Source organism: Leptidea sinapis, chromosome 21 (genome assembly GCF_905404315.1).
Source record: "Leptidea sinapis chromosome 21, ilLepSina1.1, whole genome shotgun sequence".
In the NCBI taxonomy this organism is placed as follows: Eukaryota; Metazoa; Arthropoda; class Insecta; order Lepidoptera; family Pieridae; genus Leptidea; species Leptidea sinapis.
In genome coordinates, this window is record NC_066285.1 from 5,949,520 (window position 1) to 5,973,136 (window position 23,617).

General features: G+C 34.3%; 1 protein-coding gene across 17 annotated transcripts in view; it reads right to left on the reverse strand.

Annotated features, from left to right (window-relative positions):
* Positions 1-23,617, reverse strand: part of LOC126970417 (ornithine decarboxylase 2-like) — a 48,574-nt gene that overhangs the window by 19,436 nt on the left and 5,521 nt on the right. For 5 of the 17 annotated variants that reach the window (XM_050816284.1, XM_050816275.1, XM_050816282.1 and 2 more), the window contains exons 4-6: positions 4,060-4,180; positions 1,203-1,376; positions 905-1,036 (exon numbers count right to left, since the gene is read on the reverse strand). The exons of 2 other annotated variants lie outside the window; for them this stretch is intronic. In XM_050816284.1, coding sequence (XP_050672241.1) covers positions 905-1,036; positions 1,203-1,376; positions 4,060-4,180 — 427 coding nt within the window. Of the gene's footprint in view, positions 1-904; positions 1,037-1,202; positions 1,377-4,059; positions 4,181-5,661; positions 5,794-19,283; positions 19,416-19,569; positions 19,744-22,925; positions 23,047-23,617 lie in introns of all 17 variants that reach the window. 10 more of the 17 variants (XM_050816278.1, XM_050816291.1, XM_050816289.1 and 7 more) reach the window with 8 other exon arrangements.

Sequence of the window (23,617 nt, forward strand, 5' to 3'; positions counted from 1 at the left end):
AGATAAATGCTCCGTTATCTCATACACTCGCAAAAATAGAAGAAAAATTGCATTCGACTATAGGTTAGATGATTATAATTAAAAACGCGTAGATACGGTAAGAGACTTAGGCATACTGATGGATCATAAACTCACTTTTAATAATCATATAGATATAATTGTGCAGAGAGCTTTCCGTAACTTAGGTTTTATAAACAGAATCTGTAAACCATTTAAAAAACCTCGAACACTATTAATACTTTATTTTTCGTTTGTAAGATCACTTCTGGAGTTTGGTTGTAGTGTATGGAATCCTAACTATAGGTTCCATTATAATAGAATAGAAAAAGTGCAAAAGAAAATTATAAACACTATAAACTATCACTCCAATAATACGACTCCTTATTATGCAGTCTCACTTGAAAAATACAATATTCTTAGCTGAGTTAATCATTTTAAATTCATCGATATTATATTTATACATTAAACTCTAAATAATAAGATTGACTGTCCTTATCTACTTTCAAAAACATCATTTACATCACGCGCCAAACTTCCCATCCGCTCCTGTCGTAAATTAAATATCTTTGTTCCACCACGCTACACAAAAAAATATACTTTGAATAGCTTTGTACCACGAGCACTTAACTCCTATAATAAAGATTTTTCTGATATGGATGTTTTTGGGTTACCTCATAAAGAATTTAGAAAGAAATTAATTCTCAAACTTATGTAATCTTGTTACGAATAGGGAATAAAATTAGTTAATTGTTAGTTAATTTAGAAAATAAAGTTAAGTTGTTGTATTGTACAATAAAATAAAATAAATTGTGTAAAAGTGTGTCAATAAATAAATATAATAAATATTTTTTTAAATAAAACTATTTTCAAAATAATTTAAGATAAAAATCAACAAAATTTATACCCTTCGAACATTACTGATGCTGCTGTAGAGATCCATGGAGGATTCACATATATAGCGGCCTGGCTCAGCGATAATTTGAATATTTGGAGCCGGAAATAGCTTCTTTAATGCGTCATTTACGAGTGTAGATACCTGATGATTTTATTGAAAGAAAACTTCAATAAGAACTTAGGTAGAATTCGCAAATGGAAGCCATTCAAATTATGATTTTTTTTCAAATTATTTATTTAAGATTTCATTTACTTGAATTTTAATCATCAAATCGATTTTTACGTATTTTTTTTAATTCCTGCCTTACCTGATCAATTCTGTCTCTTCTGTCACCCAAGAAGCCACCCCCAATATCAACAATATTCATTTTCCTCCCCGCTTTTTCTTCGTGGTCGAACAATGCTTTCGCTCTTTGAAGCCCTATTATATGGCTGTCAGCGGAAGAACAACCACTACCCACGTGAAAAGCCACACCCACAACCTGAAAGCAAATTGAAATCAGATTAATCGCAGACCTATTCGCATTGTTGGATATATAGTTGGTGTTCTGTGAACAACCCTGGTTTTGGGGAGAAACGTCGTTTCGTAAGGAGTCTTCTGCCATCCAGAACTCTTTTCAAACTTGAAAACTCTGAAAAAAAAAACTACATATCCATTAACAGCATATCAAAGTTAAGAACAAACTTTCACCTTTATTTCAACCCCTCCAAACCTCTTAATCACGATAAAAGGTGCCCTTTGTCCTTTTCCAAGTTCTAGTTTGTCTCTGTACTAAGTACTACGAAAACATATAGCTACTTTGATAATTTCAACAGCAAATCAAGCATTTGCATTCATAATAGATATTATACGTAGGGCGTTAAAAAATGTAAGAATTGTTATGTTGCCTATAATTATAATATATAATCTAATTTTACTTTTCGATATTGTCGCCTGTTAAAATTACACTTGAATATCTTTTTTCTAAACTTAAAATTGCTTTCTCTATTAACTCATTATACTGAACACCTAAAATTCCTGCATCGGTTTCATAATGTTCGAACAAATCAAATCAAGTATTCATTCATGCTCAAGTATTTCAAAGCCAGCATCTCCATTTGTAGACATAGTTAATGACACATGTCCTTTGATGATAGGATTCCTGTGAGTCTGGGGATTAACTATAATGATGAAACAAAACAATTTTCAATAGATTGTACTATCGTATCTCACGAATATCGTTACGCAGACTTGACGCTTGATGCTTTACGTCTATGTACAAGACAAGCCTTGCATCAATCCCTACAGTACAGAGTGGTCGAAAATGCACATAGCAGAAAAAAACTGAAATATTGTTTTCACTGATAAACTATTTACAATTGATGAGTACTTACATCAAGAAATCACATAGCCAAGCTTCTGGTAACAGGGAAAATACAAGGCAAGCCACTGAGAGGCAGAAGTCATGTATGAATCTATCAATTACTGCACGTTTCATACAATCGAGTGAATCGCTATATTGTTAGAGAGTTTCGCTGGGCTAGTTACCTATTTCAATGAACGTCACCTTCTAGGTTTCCGTGGTGTTAAAGTTATATTATGTACCATTGATTGAGATGGTGTAAAAGCTTCCAACGACCAGTACATATTTAATATTAATTTCAACTTAATTTCTACTTCTAAAAAATATGATTCAAAGACAGATAGGAGACTAAAAATATAGATTATTAAGAGAAAGACATTTTATTGGATTCATCAATGTAAGTAGTATAGCACAATGCCTTGTATATATTGATGTATCTAGAACACCAGTAATGCTAAACATATTTGCAACAAACATATGTATTCCATTATCAATGTTTACATACAACAAACGTATTTTAGCAAAGCCATTCTCTCTGTTATCCGGATGTTTGTTGATATTTTTGTCATTCAATATTAACATGTATTATAATATATCATTTTATAATATTTTTATCACATATTGTCACCTTTGGTTAAGTAAATTTGAACTGTTTACTTCTCTCGATAATAACTACGTATTTTTTATTTCTAGTAAAGATAAAACACACTAGTCAGCGAGTTAGCGGCCACGTCTGCGTTCCGTATGTACTGCCAACACACACTGGTTAAAAACCTTCGTCTTTAGATACTGTGGTATTTTGGACGAGAAGATTTTATTGAGCTTCCAGAACGTTGCCCATCCAAGTCGGATTCGACGAGTGACCACTTTTCCGAAATCGGACCTGCCCAACTGGATTATTTGTCCAAGGTAGAGTAGAGTTTCGAGAGTACAGTTCCCAACAGTTACGGGATTAGATGCGACATGGGTATTAGACACGATCTTCGTCTTGTCCATGTTCATTAAGAGACCTATTCCTTGGGAAGCTGTATTGAGGCCATCAAGCATATGTCTCTGTCATGATTACGATATCGTCTGCGAATCGAAGGTGTGTGATGAATTCATCGCTGATTTTAATGCCCAGCCCATTCCAGTCCAGAAGCTTAAAGACATCTTCCGATGTAGCGGTGAACAGCTTCGGTGATATGCCATCGCCTTGTCTGACTCCTAGCTGCAGTCGAATAGGCTTCGAGAACTGATCCTGAAGACTGACATGATGGCGTTTCCATACAAATACTTTAACGCTTTGATATATCGATTAATCAAGGTGTTTCAGTCTCTGAAGACTGAAGCACCGCCCAAATCTCAATCGAATCAAAGGCTTTCTCATAGTCCACGAACGCCAAGCATAGTAGCTGGTTATACACCACTTACCAGTGGGAGGCTGCTTTGCACTGGATGCCAGCTAGCTGGTACCCACAGTACCACAACGGCGCCTATTTCTGCCGTATAGCAGTGATGTGTAAATATTACTCATTGTTGTCTTTTGGTCTAATGGGCGTCGTAGCTAGTGAAATTACTGGGCAAACGAGGCTTTACATCTTATGTCTCAAGGTGACGAGCGCAATTGTAGTGCCGCTCAAAATTTTTGGGTTTTGTCAAGAATCCTGACCGGCACTGCATTGTAATGGGTATGGCGTATCAATTACCATCAGCTGAACGTCCTGCTCGTATCGTCCCTTATTTCAAAAAAATCCAGTATAATGTAGTGATAATTTGTTTCATTCATCTTTAAGTCATTTGCAATCGTCACGTAATCAGAAAAATGATAATAATTTCCAACCTTTAAATTAAGAGCTGCAGCCTCATCAAGAAGATGAATCGCTTCAGTTTCAAAATCACATCCAAATTTGTCACCGAGTTTGTAAATGCTGTCTCCCTCGACTTTTATTCTGATTAACAACCTTAAACAGTATTAAGTTTAGAAACATTATCAGAAACTCATTATAAAAGAAACATTAAAACCAATTCATATATTTGAAAATATTCAAAACAAATTGATAAAAAAAGATTTGCAGTGACTCCCACCAAGAAACACCTTGTCTCTTTCTATCTCTTTGTAATCTGCACAAATTTTATTTTTAAAATAAAGTATTTTTTTAATTAATGTGTGTAATAAATTCTTAAAGATCTAAGTTAATTTATTTAAAAACTACTAAATCAAATAGATCTACAACTAACTCTCTACATATTCTATCGAATTAAGAAATAAGTAAATATTATGTATTCGATAATGTACGTCAGTACGAATAGAGCTTTCTGTCAGTTCAAGTCTACTGTAAACCGCATAATAAGCTTCGTTCCAAAAAAACCTTATAGACGAATTGAAAAACTCAAAAAAGATGTCATAGAAAGTGTTAAACTATTCGGTGACTGTTTGATTAGCTGTAGTGGGATCGGATTTTTTTCGTTTTCGCAAGATTGCTAAACTCCTGAGTTTAACATTAAATAGAAACAATACAAGTAAATCTGTGTTTACAAAGTTTGTGCTACATCAAATGTATGTGGTGAGTTAATTTAAGAGATAGCACTAACACATTAATCGATATTAATCATTGATTACACTTTAATCAATAGACAGCGTGTAAAACTCGCTCTTCCAAATTTTGACTTTGTTAAAAGAACCGCACTGAAAGCCCCTAACCGGTGATCTAAGGACTGATAAGCCAATGTTTTGGTTTGGCTATAAGCAACACAATAAAGGGTAATAAACGCCATCTAGTGTTTTATGTTTGAATCGGCTATAAAAAACTGAGCATTTTTTTTAATTCCTATTGGATTATTATTTGAAGGGCTTAACTTTGTAATTTAAGAATGGAACACAATATCATACATATGATCACCACAACTGGCTATGCAGTACCCCATCCGATCAACATATTTTTTTAGTACATTTTCGATTGTTTCGGCTTGAATCTCTTCAATGGCAACTAAGATTACACGTTTCAATTCTTCAGTTGTCTCTGGATGGTTTGTGCAACAATTATTGTTAAAAGTTCCCGACAGAAAATAATCCAAAGGGCTCAAATCACAGCTCCGAGTTGGCCAATTAACATGAGCATTTCGTCTGATTATTCGATTTTCAAAAACAGTGCGCAAATTCAAATTCAAATATTTTACATACAAATATCACCTATTGCAAGTAAAAAACTACCCACTTGAAAAAGTAAAGTAAGTTTTTTATATATCACAATTTTATTCGAGCATATGGAGTCCCATTTTGCTAATGTTAAGCATAAAACCAACTTCCTGTCAAAAAATGCATGTCATTCTGCCTTTCAAAGTCAAAGCAATCGGTACTTCAAATATAAAACACTAGATGGCCCACCATTTATAACAATTCTAAAGTTAAATTAGTAAGAATATATCGATTAAACAAACTCACTGCGCATCACACCAATATTGCTTTATCTTCTTCAACTCGTACGAGGTATCAAAGGTAGTGTGTCTCACACCAACGTCTCTCGCATACGTCATCCAGTGTGTGGGTTTCGTTGGAACAGCAAATATAATACTTCTAAAAGTTAAAAAAACATATGATACAATATGCAAATACAAATAAAGGTCAACTTGTCATTATAGTTGAGGCGTAATTAGGTGATAAGGGAGCCAAGAGTGTGAGCGACCAATGCAAACTGTTCAAAAATGACGCTTATTTTTTTCCTTCACACGAAAGTAAGCTTAAATTTATCATTGTATTTTACCAATGTGTAATTTGCCTAGCAGAGTTATCTGTTATTTGATATATAGTATATTTTACCATTTAATGGGTTCGGGTCCCGGATCGTTCATAAATTTTGTTTACAAATTTAATGTTATAATTAATCCCAGAAGAAAGGGCTATCAATTTAAAAATAACAAATTGCTTAGATTTGAAAGTAAAAAACTCGAGTCAATTTCCTAATTTAAACTAATTGGGGTTGAGCAGATTATCAACTGTAAAGTACATCCTAAGATGGAGCCACAACCTGAGAGTTGTAAAAGACATGCTTAGATTTACGAACCAGGCGTCACTCGAACGGTTGGCTCGTTAGTAAGAGCGCTTGGACGAAACCCGTGAATTCAAATCAAATCAAATCAAAATATTTTATTGCAAGTCACATTTTACAATAGGGTGGTACATTAGATGGGCACAGCAATGTTATACATAAAATAAATAAGTCTAATACATTTTATACATTCTTATAATATTAAAAATACATTCAATGCCACTATTATTATTAGTATAACTATTTATTTCTATATTATAATTAATTCTCACACATAGTGTGATTAACAAATTATTTAAGTTTTCTTTAGTGTTAATTCCGCCAATATTTGTTTTTAAAACAATTCGACACGTGTTTTAAAAACAAATATTGGCGTAATTAACACTAAAGAAAACTTAAATAATTTGTATAATTATGGATTTCCGCAAAGTAACGCCTAATTCAATAAATTACGGCAACTATTAGATGCTTGTGTGCGTAACATCTTGACACTCAATGGCATCTTTCAAATTTTGTAACATACTCTTCGTGTTATTTTGCATTGAAATTAATAAAATACAAAATACTTACTAATGATATATTGTGATCCCAGTATCTTTCTTATTTCTTGTAGTATTATTTTTATAAAGTTTTACTACGCAAACAGGTATTTTAGTTTCAATTATTAGCTAAGTTTAACAGAACATGTGGCTAGACAACGACACATCTTGTCCGAGACTGGATCAAACCTTACCTCTACCTCAGTCGTTAACTGACGAGAATTGAAGTTCTCGGCTCAGCCACCACTATCTTCGTCACCCAAAACTTCATCGGTCAAAATGGCTGGATCAGGAGGGGCTATGAAGATCGATTCTCGTATCGGAAGATCACCACTACCTTCTTCATCTGCAAATAAAACATCCAGCACATCATTTAGGGTACATCTGCCCCGAAACTGGTCGAACTCGAACAATCTGAAAGTAGTACACTAATTATTGTTATAATGCTACGCTTAGCGTGTCCATATGGACACAGCAACTTCAGTGCTAAATATCAACTACTAAATAATATGTAAAAAATAATTTATGCTTTTGTATACATAAATAAATAATATCTCTTTAATTTTGCTCAAGAATAACAAATATTAAAGAGATAATTTGAAAATAATAATGACTTACCCTTTTCTCGGATCCATTTTTTCACCGTAATGAAGAAAGGCGGTAAATATACGAAGATACCCACCGAACACAAATAATAATGACACTAACAGTGACATATAATAAAACTTTGACATTTGACGGTATATTGTGAACAGTAAAAATAATTAAAGTAAAATTATTACCATAATACATATTTATTTTCACCCATATTAATGTGTCCATATACGAGTACACGATAGGCATTACTGGGTTAAGTAGGGACTTAATAAATTGACCGACTTTGTATTACATGGATCTTACAACTTTTTACGGTAAACGAACTGAGTTGCGAGACTAAAACTAAATATCATATATATCATATAATATAACCTGATCAACCCCAACATATGTATATTAGGACATTGACTTGAGATGTCGCTCTTGCAAATCTAAACAAAAAGTAGATCTTGCAGATAAAGCCACAACCTGTGAATTGAACAAAGCATACAAGATTTTATCAACGACCATCACTGGAACGGTTGGCTCAATTGTAAGAGCGCTCGCACGGAACGCGAGGGGTCGCGGGTTCTAGTCCCGCATCTTTCAAAATATTTTTTTTCATATTTCATTTGTGTAATTAATCCCAGATGTGAGGGTTATCAGTTTAAAATATAACAAATATTTAAATTTTTGTTATACAAGGAGAAAGAAATTTATTTCTTATTTATTTTACAAATATACATCCATACATGATATGCTTAAATAACACGTACCAGTATGTTCCACTGATTTGAAATTTAAGTATGTTACAGGTGGCGATATAATAGAAATCTTCAAATTAATTAAACCACAGAATACAAAAGACCTATGAGGCCATTCGACTAATATTGAAAAATACATACTTGACATTATAGCACCTGAATTAGCAATAATATTTAATGAATGCATAGATGAGGGTATGTTCCCTGACCTCATGAAATACAGCAAAGTTATATCTTTATTTAAATTGGACAGTTCTTTTGACCCTGCTAATTTCAGACCTATTTCAGGGCTGCCTGTTTTTAGTAAAATTTTTGATAAACTTTTGCTTCAACAGCTACAAATGCATTTTTGTAAATTAATGAACAAAAATCAATTTGGTTTCACTAGGGGCTTATCAACAATTAATGCGGGTAATAGACTCATTGAGCACATCTCTCTCACATTCATATTGAGCACGCCCGGGAAGAGTAACAGGATGCATTGGGCATTTTTAGTAAATTGTCCAAAGCATTTGACTGCGTCCACCATAAAACTTTACTCCTAAAACTAAAGCATTATGGAGTGAAAAATAGAGCCCTAAATCTGTTAAAATCATATTTAAACGAAAGAGTTCAGATAGTCGATGTAAATGGCAAACGGTCTTCGGGTAAGCCTGTGGGAATAGGTGTACCACAGGGTTCTATTCTCAAACCTTTCTTATTTCTTATATATATTAACGATCTACCGTTTGTGGTAGATGATAGCCATGAGATTGTATTGTTTGCTGATGATACTTCACTTATGTTTAAAGTTAAGCGACGTGCAGATATTGATGACGAGGTAAACAATGCACTCTCAAAGATAGTGCGTTGATTTGAGACGAATAATCTGCAGTAAATCTGTAAAAAACAAAGTTTTATGTTATTATTAATTATTAAAATATTGTTAACAAAGCTACTGGAAACCCAAGCGCTGGCAGCTATTTCGGTCAGCGGATCAGCCTAGCTATCCAACGCGAATTCTTGGTACGCTTCCACGTAATGTTAGTTTTAATTTTATGTGGTCATAGTATTGTAAATATAGTTATAAGATTTGTTTTGTGTCCAATATATTTGATTATTTTACAAATTACACATATTGAAATTCATTTAATACTCATTCATTGGTTGTGGTTCAGTAAACATACGAATAACGAGAGGCTTATAGTAGGTGAATTATTACACGAATAGCCTTCTTGACCAATTAACGTCAGGGCGCATGATTAACTAAAGTGTATCGAACTTCAATAATTTTTTAATAATTCCTTTTCTTTTTTTACAGGAACAAGATTAAAGGCCACGCAGTATACAAATCCAATGAATTCGTTGAAAATCCTGTGTTGTCCGAGCCTTTTCCATCGACGTGTCCACCTCTAAATCACGCTGAATGGCATTTCAATAATAATACATTAAAAAGTTAATGATAAATTTATTTTGGTTTTGTTTTTTATCAATACACAATAGAATATCATGTATATCTCTCTACCGTATACAGGCTGTCCCAAACATCAACGTCCAGCTAAAAACAAGAGGACAGGCTAGATCGTAAACATCATCAGAAAAATCAGAAAAAAAATATCCATCCCCATCTTTAGAAATTATGGGAACTAAACAAAAAAAAAATTTTCTCCATTTTGTTAACATTTTTTGGTTTTTGTTGTTTATGTATTTTATTTCAGCCAATTTCAAACGTGTCACCATAAACTTAAATAACATCATGATATTTTTTTTTTCTGATGATGATTATTTACCATCTAGCCTATCATTCTGTTTAGGCTTGACATTGAATTTTGTGACATTATGTATAGTACCTTCCATCATCCGCCTGAAACGTCGGTGGCGCGATAGGTTGAGTGGTTGACTTTCACCACGGAGCCACCAATGGGAGGCTCCTTTGCACAGGATGCCGGCTAGATTATGGGTACCAAAACGGCACCTATTTCTGCTGTGAAGCAGTAATGTGTAAACATTACTGTGTTTCGGTGTGAAGGGTGCCGTAGCTAGTGAAATTACTGGGCATGAGACTGCAATGAGACAACATATTCTCTCAAGGTGACGAGCGCAATATTAGTTGCCGCACTTTGCGACTACGCCTGCTGTATCTATTTGGAGCGCAGTAGAGACCAATCCTTTATCTAAGCATAATATGTATAAAAATCTTGCGTTTGACATTGAGTGTAAATGGAATCCTATAAGTCACACTACACGCAAGAACAAATCTCTTAACCTTTGACGAAATAAAAATAGGTACAAATAAGATTAAACTTAAACGTGTGATAATATTGTACAAGTACATGTATCTACGTAAGTACAGAATAAAGTTCACGGAAATGTTACAATGCGGGACTAAAGGGATAAAGTATCTTTATTTTCCCCAGGTGAAACGTGATCTCTTCTGCTCGGTGCAAATGTTTCTAAATTGCGATATTTTTTTCTTCTTCTTCTTCGCGTGCCTCTCCGACTAGCGAAGGTTGGCGGTCAGCTTTGTAGTTTCAATTGTTTGTCCTTCGCGAGGCGAAATAGTTTTGCCGCACTCGCGATGCAGTCCACTCTCGGATGTTGCGTAGCCAAGACTTTTTTCTGCGACCTCTTCTTCCGGCAACTTTTCCCATCATGATGAGTTGTAAGAGTTTGTACCTCTCGTGCCTAAGCACGTGCCCCAAATATGCGACTATCCTCATCTTGATAGTTTGCATGAGTTCGCGTTTTTGATTGACGCGGCGCAGAATTTCCACATTTGTGACCTTGTGGGTCCAACTTATGGCCAACATACGTCTATATGCCCACATTTCAAAAGCTTCTATACGTTTTCTGAGGTCTTCTTTTATAGTCCACGCCTCACATCCGTAAAGAAGTATGGGCCAGATGTAACAGTGCAGTAAACGAGCGCGCAAGGAAATCTTAAGGCCACGGTTGCACAGTACTTTTTTCATTTTACTAAAGGTGCTTCGAGCCACTTCAATTCTGGTCTTAATTTCTTGGTCGCTATTCCAGTTGTCATTTAACCACGTACCTAGATATTTGTATTTGCGCACTCTTTCTAGTTTTTGGCATGCTACTGTAATGTCAAAGTCATCAATTTCTTTCTTAGATATGACCATGAGTTTCGTCTTTGAGGTGTTCACCCTAAGACCAGCTCTTTCACTGCACTCATTTACTCGGGTGCTATGAGGACTGTATCATCAGCATATCTAATATTATTTATGTTCTGGCCATCTATTTTGACTCCACAATCTAAGGCCTCGACTGCTTCTGCTATTATTGTTTCCGAGTACAAATTAAAAAGCGTAGGTGATAAAATACAGCCTTGTCTGACACCCCTTTTAATATCAACTTCTGCGGTCTCATCATTATTAACCCGAACAGTAGCTCGTTGATTCCAGTACAGATTCCGGATGATTCGTATATTTTTGCCATCCAACCCGATATTTTGTAATATTGCAATTAGGCGGTCATGCAAAACTCTATCGAAAGCTTTGTCGTAATCGATGAAGCAAAGAAAAACATCCTGCTGCATATCTAAGCATTTTTGCACCAAAACCTGTACTGCAAATAGAGCCTCTCTTGTGCTGACTCCTGATCTAAAGCCGAACTGGTTAACTGCGAGTTGTTCGTCACATTTAGTTCTTATGCGTTTGTGAACGATATTTAGAAATAGTTTTAATACTTCATAAGGCTTATTGTTCGAAATTGTTCGCACTTTTTCGGATTGGCTTTCTTAGGGAGCGTAATGAAAGATAACATTAACCAGTGTTGGGTAAGTGGCCAGAGTCATAAACGGCGTTCAAAAAATCTACGAGGACATCAATATTTTCGTCGTTAATAAGTTTAAGTATCTCTATGTGAACATCATCTGGACCCGCTGATTTTCCAGTTTTAGCTTTTCTTAAAGCCTTTGTAAATTCGTCTTTTAGGATAGAATAACCATCACTCAAATCACAGGTTACAGCTAAACTTCGTGAATCATCAGCGAACATTGACGAGATGTATTGTTCCCATAGGAATATTTTCTTTGTTACATCCAAAATTGGGATATTGTGTTCGTCTATGAGTTGGTGTGTAGTCTTTTTATAGCCAATAATAGATTTTATTTCCCAATGTAGATTAAATGCATCATGCTTATCATAAAGATCCTCCACAATCTCGTACTTCCCTCGATACCAAGCATCGCGCGCATAGCGGACTTCGCGCCGAATTTTCTTATCAATCTCCATGTACTTGGTTTCATCAGAGTTTTTGTAGAGTCTCCTTTCCTCCATAAGGTTATTTATTTTCTCGTTCATCCAACTCTGCTTAGGAGCCCAGTTTATATTTATATTTTTAAATCAGATATATTATGTTGTTATTATGCAAAGTCTGTTCTCGATATCTTTTCCTTTTCATCTTTTTTTATATAATAACCATAAAGGTAATTGATAGGCCATGCACATTACAATGCAGTGCCGTTGAAAATGGAAAAATTTATTGAAAAATCCAAAAATTCTGTCGGCAATACAATTGCGCACGTCACCTTGAGACATGATGTTAAGTCTCATTTGCCCAATAATTTGACTAGCTACGGCGCCCTTCTCACCGACACACAGTAATGTTTACACATTACAGCTTCACGGCAGATATAGGTGCCGTTGTGGTACCCATAATCTTGCCGGCATCCTGTGCAAAGGAGCCTCCCATTGGTGGCTCCGTGGTGAAGTCAACCACTCAACCTATCGCGCCACCGACGTTTCAGGTGAATGATGGAAGTTTAGTACCTTACCTACATATTGTCGCAAAATTCAACGTCAAGCCGAAACAGAATGATAGGCTAGATGGTAAATAATCATCATCAGAAAAATAAAAATAAATATCCATCCCATGTTCCTTAAAAACAAAAAAAGCAGATTTTTTAAATTTATCAATTATTAATGTATCGGGGCAATTGTTTGTGATTACAGATGTTATTTAAGTTTATGGTGACACGTTTGAAATTGGCTGAAATAAAATACTTAAACCACAAAAACCAAAAAATGGTAACAAAATGGAGAAAATCTGCTTTTTTTGTTTAGTTCCTATAGATGGATTTTTTTTTTCTGATTTTTCTGATGATGTTTACGATCTAGCCTGTCCTCTTATTTTTAGCTTGACGTTGAAATTTGGGACAGCCTGTATACGGAGACCGATATACATGATATTATATTATGTATTGATAAAACAGAAAAACAATAGAAATTTATCATTAACTTTTTAATGTATTATTATTGAAATGCCAATCAACGTGATACAGAGGTGGACACGTCGATGGAAGAGGCTCGGACAACACAGGATTTTCAACGAATTCATTGGATTTGTATACTGCGTGGCCTTTTATCTTGTTCCTGTAAACAAAGAAAAGGAATTATTAACAAAAATAATTGAAGTTCGATACACTTTAGTTAATCATGCGCCCTGACGTTAATTGGTCAAGAAGGCTATTCGTGTAATACTTGACCTACTATAAGCCTCTTGTAATTCGTATGTTTATGAACCACAACCAATAGATGAGTATTAAATGAATTTCAATATGTGTAATTTGTAAAATAATCAAATATATTTGACACAAAACAAATCTTATAACTATATTTCCACTATTTTATGTCTACATAAAATTAAAACTAATATTACGTGGAAGCGTACCAAGAATACTGGGAGCATTTCCACGTTGGATAGCTAGGCTGATCCGTTGACCGAAATAGCTGCCAGCACCACAACTTAAGGGTTGAATAATTTAATGATATGTAAATGCCACCAAAAACATAGCTTGTCAAAAAACCAAGTCTCGCATCTCATTTATTCTATCGTAAAAAGTTGTGAGATCCATGTAATACAATGTCGGTCAATTTATTTAGTCCCTATTTAAGGGTCCTTTTGCATTAAGTTATAACGTAATTACCTGAGCTAACACTTAGATAAAGGATTGGTCTCCGCTGCGGTCGAACTAGATACCGCAGGCGTAGTCGCAAAGTGCAGCAACTAATATTACGCCCAAACGGGCGTACTCGAGCCAGTCTCGGACAATGTGTGACTTGTTGACTAGCCCCATGTTCTGTTAAACTTTGCTTATAATTGAAACCAAAATGCCGGGTTGCGTAGAAAAACTTTATAAAAATAATACTACAAGAAATAAGAAAGACACTGGGATCACACATCATCAGTAAGTATTTTGCATTTTATTAATTTCAATATAAAATAACACGAAGCGTATGTTACAATATATGAAATATGCTATTGAGTGTCAAGATGCCACGCACGCAAACATCAAATAGTTGCCGTAATAAAAAAGCTATTGTTCGTAGGTAGTGCGGTATCTATTTGGAAAGCAGCGGAGACCAGTCCTCAATCTAAGTGTCATTGACAATAAATACCTTAAATTTTCAGAGAACTTGTAAAATCATTTAACAGACTGAAAACGCAGTAAATATTGTACATTCTTTCCTGGCATGGACTATACGTCTTTGCAACACACAAACTCTTTCATTAGATGTCCATGTCAAGTGCATTAAGGCCATTCAAAGCCAAGATCGTCTCAAGCAAACATACTTACCATAAGTCACTGGAGATGACTGATCTTATCAAAGATTTCTGTAAGCACGAGAAATCAGACGCCAATCCGAAGCTGTAGGCGCCTCGGATCGGAAAAACGAGCCAATCTAATGGTGAACACAGCGGGAGCTTGATATCCAAGTTTTCCATAACACGGTCTGTTGAGTCACAACTTGGTCCCCAGATTATCGTTGTCTCTGGTAGATTTCCTTTACAATCAGTTTTCGTCTGAAAGTATTTGAAAATTGCAATGGTTTTGTCTCATAATATGAAAGCTGAAGAAAGTACTGTTCCTATATTGTATATATCGGCGCAAATACTAAAACACACCTATTATATAAACGAGAATAATTAATTTAAAATTTAAACAATCTTAGTTAAAATAAGTTCAAAAAATCATCATTTGATTACATTGTGATGTGAAATTATTGTTAAAAACATGAATTGAAAACACATGCACGTGCGCCGAGCCCTATAAATACGGCCATACTGTCGACAATTGAGGCATTCGTACTCGAGCTGACTTACGGTACGGACATCACAGGGACGTCGTTACGCTGCTCGTGGAATACTTTCATGATCACCTTCAAGTACTGCTATTGCTGCTGCTATGATGCAGTTTTCTTTCGATGATCCAATTATGAGTGACCACCAGCAAGTCAACAATTGTGATAACAACAGTAGTGACGTTTACACCTTTAAAAAACAATACAGAGGTTCTTTCTCCGTCATATATGCTTTTTCGTTATTTAAGCAATATTCTAGTGCAAGTTTTATGTGGCCTGAAGCACACAAAGTCAAAGTTAAATAATCTTATAAATTAATGAATTTACCATATGTAAGTAAAAAGTTGAGCTCGTGAGAAGAACACAAGAAACTCAACGGCCGCTCTTTTCAATCAAATAGAGTACTTTAAAATGGCTGTAATATACATAATAAATTAGTTTGTAAGGTGCTGAATCCAATATATGAGTCGTGTTTAAATAATATAAACTATTTCATAAGAAGTAATAGAGAATTAACTGTATAAATAGAAATTTTCTTATATTGGATTCTAAGTGAACATGATGGTCGTGAATACTATATTATTCTTATTCTTACATAATTAGTAATTGCATCCAACATATGCTTTATTAAGTATAACAGGTCGACCTGGCACCACAAGCAGCACCCGTTCACGAATTGACGCATGGACCAGCCATCGTTCCACTGTTAGGAATTAAGGATATTTGCAATTAACTGTAAAGTTATTACATATTAACTAACCTCAAATCTCTTCACAGTGTGCCATGGATCAATGAATCTCAAAGAGCCAAAAAATCCATCATTCATATAAATCATATTCACCCTTTGCTCTCCCTTCATTATCTGAAATGTTACAGTCACGCATATAACGAATATATTGGGAAAATATTAAAGGGTGTTTAATACAAATATATTGATATGTCTAACACTGTGTTCTACTTTGAGTATGCTGTTTGTAATAAATTTAAGTAAAGTATCAAAAAAGTATTTGTAAAAGCACATTACATTCAAATACGATAATTAAGTAAGTTCTTTTTATAACATTAGCGGAAAAATCCTCATTATATGCATCACCATCATGTATTTATTCAACGTAATTATGCGGGAGTAGTTTTCTTTTTTAGAGGACATGGCAGGACAAAGGTTTGTATGCATGAGTGCATACAATTAAATGTCAAAAATTTATCTAAATTAACAAAATTTGTAGTCCTGTTATTTTATTTATTTATTTATTTCAAGGAATATCAATAGCTATTTGCACAATATAAAAATACAGTAAATACTTAGAGCTAATTACAGATATTCACTAATAGACAATAGAAGTAGTAAGAAGCAAAATTATAAAGAGTAAACATGTAATATTATAATCTAATAGTAAGCACACTTAATATTTACAGGTTAGTCATAGGATTCAAAATAGCAAGTCAAAAGGTTGGACTGTCATTGAATAATAAAAAAACCAAAGTTTTGACTAACTGAGTACCCCGAAACATAATTGTAGCAAATGAAACAATAGAATATGTTAAAGAATACGTTTACTTAGGACAACTAGTGCCATTTGAAGGAAACACATCGACGGATAACTTTAGCCTGGAGAAAGAATTGGGGGTTAAAATAAATAATGAAAAATAATACAATAAATATAAATATTAAAAAGAGACTCTTTCAAGTTGCCAGACGTGGTCATTAAGGCAAGAGGACGAAAAGAAAACTTCTGTGTGTCAGCGAAAAATGGAAAGGATTATTCTTGGGTTAAGGTTATCTGATAAAATTAGTAATGGAAAAATAAGAAGAAAAACAAAAATATTAGATGCACAGAAATGAATAAGGCTCCTTAAGTGGCACTGGGCAGGACATATTTGTAGGATGGACAATAATAGATAGACGAAGCGCTTAACAGAGTGGGTACCTTAAATGGTGGTAATAGTGGGTAAATTAATTAAAAATCATATATGTATATTGTTCAAACTAGAGTAAGATGTAAAATATTGTTGTAGTAGAAAAATAAAGGCTATTTTTATTTCATTTTATTTTATCATAGGATTCAAAACATGTTTTCATGATACATTGTTTCGTTGCTTTGACAGTTGTATTAAAAATATCCAAATTAATTATTTCACTGCTTAGTTTATTATAGGTGGAGATAGCTCGCATGATATAACTATTGCTTCGATAGTTAGTAGATGATGGTAGTGCAGTTGACGAAGTTCTCAATGAAATTAATATATTAAGATTTGGACAATTTTAATCTATTAATACTATTAATTCTTTAGATAATCATATCATACATTTTCTTACGGTCGACGATTTGATAAACAAACATTTGTGAATTTGGAGCTACTATGCATTAGGAAAAGTCCTCAAACGGCAACCACGTACCAGAAGACGCAATGTTGGTAGTTGAACCGACGATCTGGTCAATATCACCGGAAGAAGTTGGATGAGGGCAACGCAGGACCGATCGTCATGGATATCCTTGGGGGATTCCTTTGTCGAGCAGTGGACGTCTTCCGGCTGATAGTACATTAGGAAAATAAAATCACAAGTGCGGAAAAGAAAACAAGTAAAAGTTAAAACATTTTTGTTTTTCATTATGCACAACTTTAATATTGGCTTCTCTTAAGTAAACTTTCTGTTTATAGTGAATTTGGAGACACTTTCTTAAAATCTTCGAAGCAATAACTCTATCTACTGTTATTGGAATCGCAATGGTTTCGAATCCCTGTAGGTGCAGGCATTTATATGATGAATATGAATCTTTTTTTCCGAGCCATGGATGTTTATTTCTATTTATGTATGTCTAGGTATATATATAGTATTAAATATATCGTTGTCTTGCAACCCATAGCATAGGCTATGCCTAGTTTGGGGCAAGATATATTCATTGTATTTTGCAACAATTAAAAACTGTAAATATACACAAAGGGGCTGGAGGTGACGGCATTCATCCATTCTTAATTTCTTCGTGTGCTAAAGAATTAACAGAGCCCGTTACATATTTATTTCAAGTGTCAATGGAAACTGGTGTTTCCAGGTTTGGAAAAAAACACTAATTACACCAATCCCCAAAAGTTCGAAACATGATTTTATATCAGAATACAGAATTGTGAAAAAATAGTTACTGAAACGTTATATGAATCAATGAAACACCATATCTCAGATAGCCAGCATGGTTTTAGGAACGCAAGAAGTGTAAATACTAACATGCTTACTTTTACTAACTATTTACTCCACCATATGGATAAAGATCTTCAGGTGGACGTTATTTACACCGACTTCTCAAAAGCCTTTGACCGGATAAATCATTATCTCCTTATTACGAAACTTTCAGAGATTGGTGTTCACGGAAGTCTCCTACGATGGATAGACTCCTACATCCGGAATCGTAGTCAAGCTGTTTGTGTCAAAGGTTGCTGCTCTGGATTTCTGGTAATTCCCTCGGGAATCCCACAGGGATCCCACTTGGGACCATTATTATTCTCATTTTATATTAACGATATAGGATCAACCTTCAAAAATTCAACGTTTTTGCAATATGCCGATGACACAAAAATTTTTCATTTTATTGAAACCATAGATGACTGTAAAAAATACAGTTGGATATCGAGTCGTTGTCAGTTATTGTACAAAAAACCAACTATTTATCTATATAGATAAATGCTCCGTTATCTCATACACTCGCAACAATAGAAGAAAATTTGCATTCGACTATAGGTTGGATGATTACAATTTAAAACGCGTAAATACGGTAAGAGACTTAGGCATACTGATGGATCATAAACTCACTTTTAATAATCATATAGATACAATTATTGTGCAGAGAGCTTTCCATTCTGTACTTTACATTTTACTGTTCTTTACATTTCCAATCTGTAAACCATTTAAAAAACCTCGAAAACTATTAATACTTTATTTTTCGTTTGTAAGATCACTTCTGGAGTTTGGTTGTAGTGTATGGAATCCTTACTATATATATACATTTTTTTAAATAAAACTCTTTTCAAAATAATTTAAGATAAAAAACAACAAATTTTATACCCTTCGAACATTACTGATGCTGCTGTAGAGATCCATGGAGGATTCACATATATAGCGGCCTGGCTCAGCGATAATTTGAATATTTGGATCAGGAAATAGCTTCTTTAATGCGTCGTTTACGAGTGTAGATACCTGATGATTTTATTGAAAGAAAACTTAAATAAGAACTTAGGTAGAATTCGCAAATGGAAGCAATTCAAATTATGAAATTTTATTTAAGATTTCATTTACTTGAATTTAAATAATCAAATCGATTTTTACGTATTTTTTTTTATTCCTGCCTTACCTGATCAATTCTATCTCTTCTGTCACTCAAGAAGCCACCCCCAATATCAACAATATTCATTTTCCTCCCCGCTTTTTCTTCGTGGTCGAACAAGGCTTTCGCTCTCTGAAGCCCTATGATATGGCTGTCAGCGGAAGAACAACCACTACCCACGTGAAAAGCCACACCTACAACCTGAAAGCAAATTGAAATCAGATTAATCGCAGACCTATTCGCATTGTTGGATATATAGTTGGTGTTCTGTGAACAACCCTGGTTTTGGGGAGAAATGTCGTTTCGTAAGGAGTCTTCTGCCATCCAGAACTCTTTTCAAACTTGAAAACTCTGAAAAAAAAACTACATATCCAATTACAGCATATCAAAGTTAAAGGAACATTTATCTAATACTAGCTTTAATCCGCGACTTCGTCCGATTTTGTTAGCATTTTATATTTTTTTACATTGCAAATAAAGCACATAAAAACTGCTGTGGTTAATACATTTTTAATAAACTACGTTTATTTTTCTTACTAATTTTTTTCTTATCAAGTGCCAAAATACAAAGTTTCGTGGTGTCATAAGTGATAATGACGAACTTCTATACAAACTTTCACCTTTATTTCAACTCCTCCAAACCTCTTTATCACGGTACCCTTTGTCCTTTTCCAAGTTCTAGTTTGTCTCTGTACTAAGGTTCATCAAAATCGTTTCAGTGGCTTAGGCGTGAAAGCGTAACAAACAAACTTACATTCACATTTATAACATTAATAGGGATTGTATAATTATTATAATACGAAGGAGTTTTCGAATATTTGTGCTCAATCAAAACAAATCACTTAATTCATTTTGGTCAAGCAAAAGACATTTATGAATGTCAAAAGTTATAATATATTGTACCATTTACTACCACTCCTTAATGAGCAGAAGTGGCAAGAATTCATCTCCACTCTTTAATTGCACTGAAAAGTGTGGGATTTAAATTATCTCCTCAAATTTTATTGGAAAACATATAGCTACATTGATAATTTCAACAGCAAATCAAGCATTTGCATACATAATAGATATTATACGTAGGACGTTAAAAAAAGTAAGTATTGTTATGTTGCCTATAACTTTATATAATTTAATTTTACTTTCTAATTTTACTTTTCGATATTGTCGCCTGTTAAAATTACAATATTATACTTGAATATCTTTTTTCTAAACTTAAAATTGCTTTCTCAATTAACTCATCACACTGAACATAAAAATTCCTGCATCCGTTTCATAATGTTCGAACAAATCAAATCAAGTGTTCATGCTCAAGTATTTCAAAGCCAGCATCTCCATTTGTAGTCATACTTAATGACACATGTCCTTTGATGATAGGGTTCCTGTGAGTCTGGGGATTAATTATAATGATAAAACAAAACAATTTTCAATAGATTGTGCTGACGCTTGGTGCTTTACGTCTATGTACAAGACAAGCCTTGCATCAATCCCTACAGTACAGAGCGGTCGACAATGCACATGGGAGAAAAGTACTAAAATATTGTTTTTACTGATAAACTATTTACAATTGATGAGTACCTACATCAAGAAACCTAGCCAAGCTTCTGGTAACAGGGAAAATACAAGGCATGCTACTGAGAGGCAGAAGTCATGTATCAATCTATCAATTACTGCACGTTTCATACAATCGAGTGAATCGCTATTTTCTTAGAGAGTTTCACTGGGCTAGTTACCTATTTCAATGAACGTCACCTTCTAGGTTTCCGTGGTGTTAAAGTTATATTATGTACCATTGATTGAGATGGTGTAAAAGCTTCTAACGACCAGTACATATTTAATATTAATTTCAACTTAATTTCTACTTCTAAAAAATATGATTCAAAGACAGATAGGAGACTAAAAATATAGATTATTAAGAGAAAGACATTTTATTGGATTCATCAATGTAAGTAGTATAGCACAATGCCTTGTATATATTGATGTATCTAGAACACCAGTAATGCTAAACATATTTGCAACAAACATATGTATTCCATTATCAATGTTTACATACAACAAACGTATTTTAGCAAAGCCATTCTCTCTGTTATCCGGATGTTTGTTGATATTTTTGTCATTCAATATTAACATGTATTATAATATATCGTTTTATAATATTTTTATCACATATCGTCACCTTTGGTTAAGTAAATTTGAACTGTTTACTTCTCTCGATAATAACTACGTATTTTTTATTTCTAGTAAAGATAAAACACACTAGTCAGCGAGTTAGCGGCCACGTCTGCGTTCCGTATGTACTGCCAACACACACTGGTTAAAAACCTTCGTCTTTAGATACTGTGGTATTTTGGACGAGAAGATTTTATTGAGCTTCCAGAACGTTGCCCATCCAAGTCGGATTCGACGAGTGACCACTTTTCCGAAATCGGACCTGCTCAACTGGATTATTTGTCCAAAGTAGAGTAGAGTTTTGAGAGTACAGTTCCCAACAGTTACGGGATTAGATGCGACATGGGTATTAGACACGATCTTCGTCTTGTCCATGTTTATTAAGAGACCTATTCCTTGGGAAGCTGTATTGAGGCCATCGAGCATATGTCTCTGCCATATCTATATCATATATATAGACGATATCGTCTGCGAATCGAAGGTGAGTGATGAATTCATCGCTGATTTTAATGCCCAGCCCATTCTAGTCCAGAAGCTTAAAGACATCTTCCGATGTAGCGGTGAACAGCTTCGGTGATATGCCATCGCCTTGTCTGACTCCTAGCTGCAGTCGGATAGGCTTCGAGAACTGATCCTGAAGACGGACTGACATGATGGCGTTTCCATACAAATACTTCAACGCTTTGATATATCGATTAATCAAGGTGTTTCAGTCTCTGAAGACTGAAGCACCGCCCAAATCTCAATTGAATCAAAGGCTTTCTCATAGTCCACGAACGCCAAGCATAGTAGCTGGTTATACACCACTTACCAGTGGGAGGCTGCTTTGCACTGGATGCCAGCTAGCTGGTACCCACAGTACCACAACGGCGCCTATTTCTGCCGTATTGCAGTGATGTGAAAATATTACTCATTGTCTTTCGGTCTAATGGGCGTCGTAGCTAGTGAAATTACTGGGTAAACGAGGCTTAACATCTTATGTCTCAAGGTGACGAGCGCAATTGTAGTGCCGCTCAAAATTTTGGGGTTTTTCAAGAATCCTGAGCGGCACTGCATTGTTATGGGTATGGCGTATCTATAACCATCAGCTGAACGTCCTGCTCGTATCGTCCCTTATTTAAAAAAAAATCCAGTATAATGTAGTGATAATTTGTTTCATTCATCTTTAAGTCATTTGCAATCGTCACGTAATCAGAAAAATGATAATAATTTCCAACCTTTAAATTAAGAGCTGCAGCCTCATCAAGAAGATGAATCGCTTCAGTTTCAAAATCACATCCAAATTTGTCACCGAGTTTGTAAATGCTGTCTCCCTCGACTTTTATTCTGATTAACAACCTTAAACAGTATTAAGTTTAGAAACATTATCAGAAACTCATTATAAAAGAAACATTAAAACCAATTCATATATTTGAAAATATTCAAAACAAATTGATAAAAAAAGATTTGCAGTGACTCCCACCAAGAAACACCTTGTCTCTTTCTATCTCTTTGTAATCTGCACAAATTTTATTTTTAAAATAAAGTATTTTTTTAATTAATTTGTGTAATAAATTCTTAAAGATCTAAGTTAACTTATTTAAAAACTACTAAATCAAATAGATCTACAACTAACTCTCTACATATTCTATCGAATTTAGAAATAAGTAAATATTATGTATTAGATAATGTACGTCAGTAGGAATAGAGCTTTCTGTCAGTTCAAGTCTACTGTAAACCGCATAATAAGCTTCGTTCCAAAAAAACCCTATAGACTAATTGAAAACCTAAAAAAAAAGAGGCATAGAAAGTGTTAAACTATTCGGTGACTGTTTGATTAGCTGTAGTCGGATCGGATTTTTTTTCGTTTTCGCAAGATCGCTAAACTCCTGAGTTTATCATTAAATAGAAACAATACAAGTAAATCTGT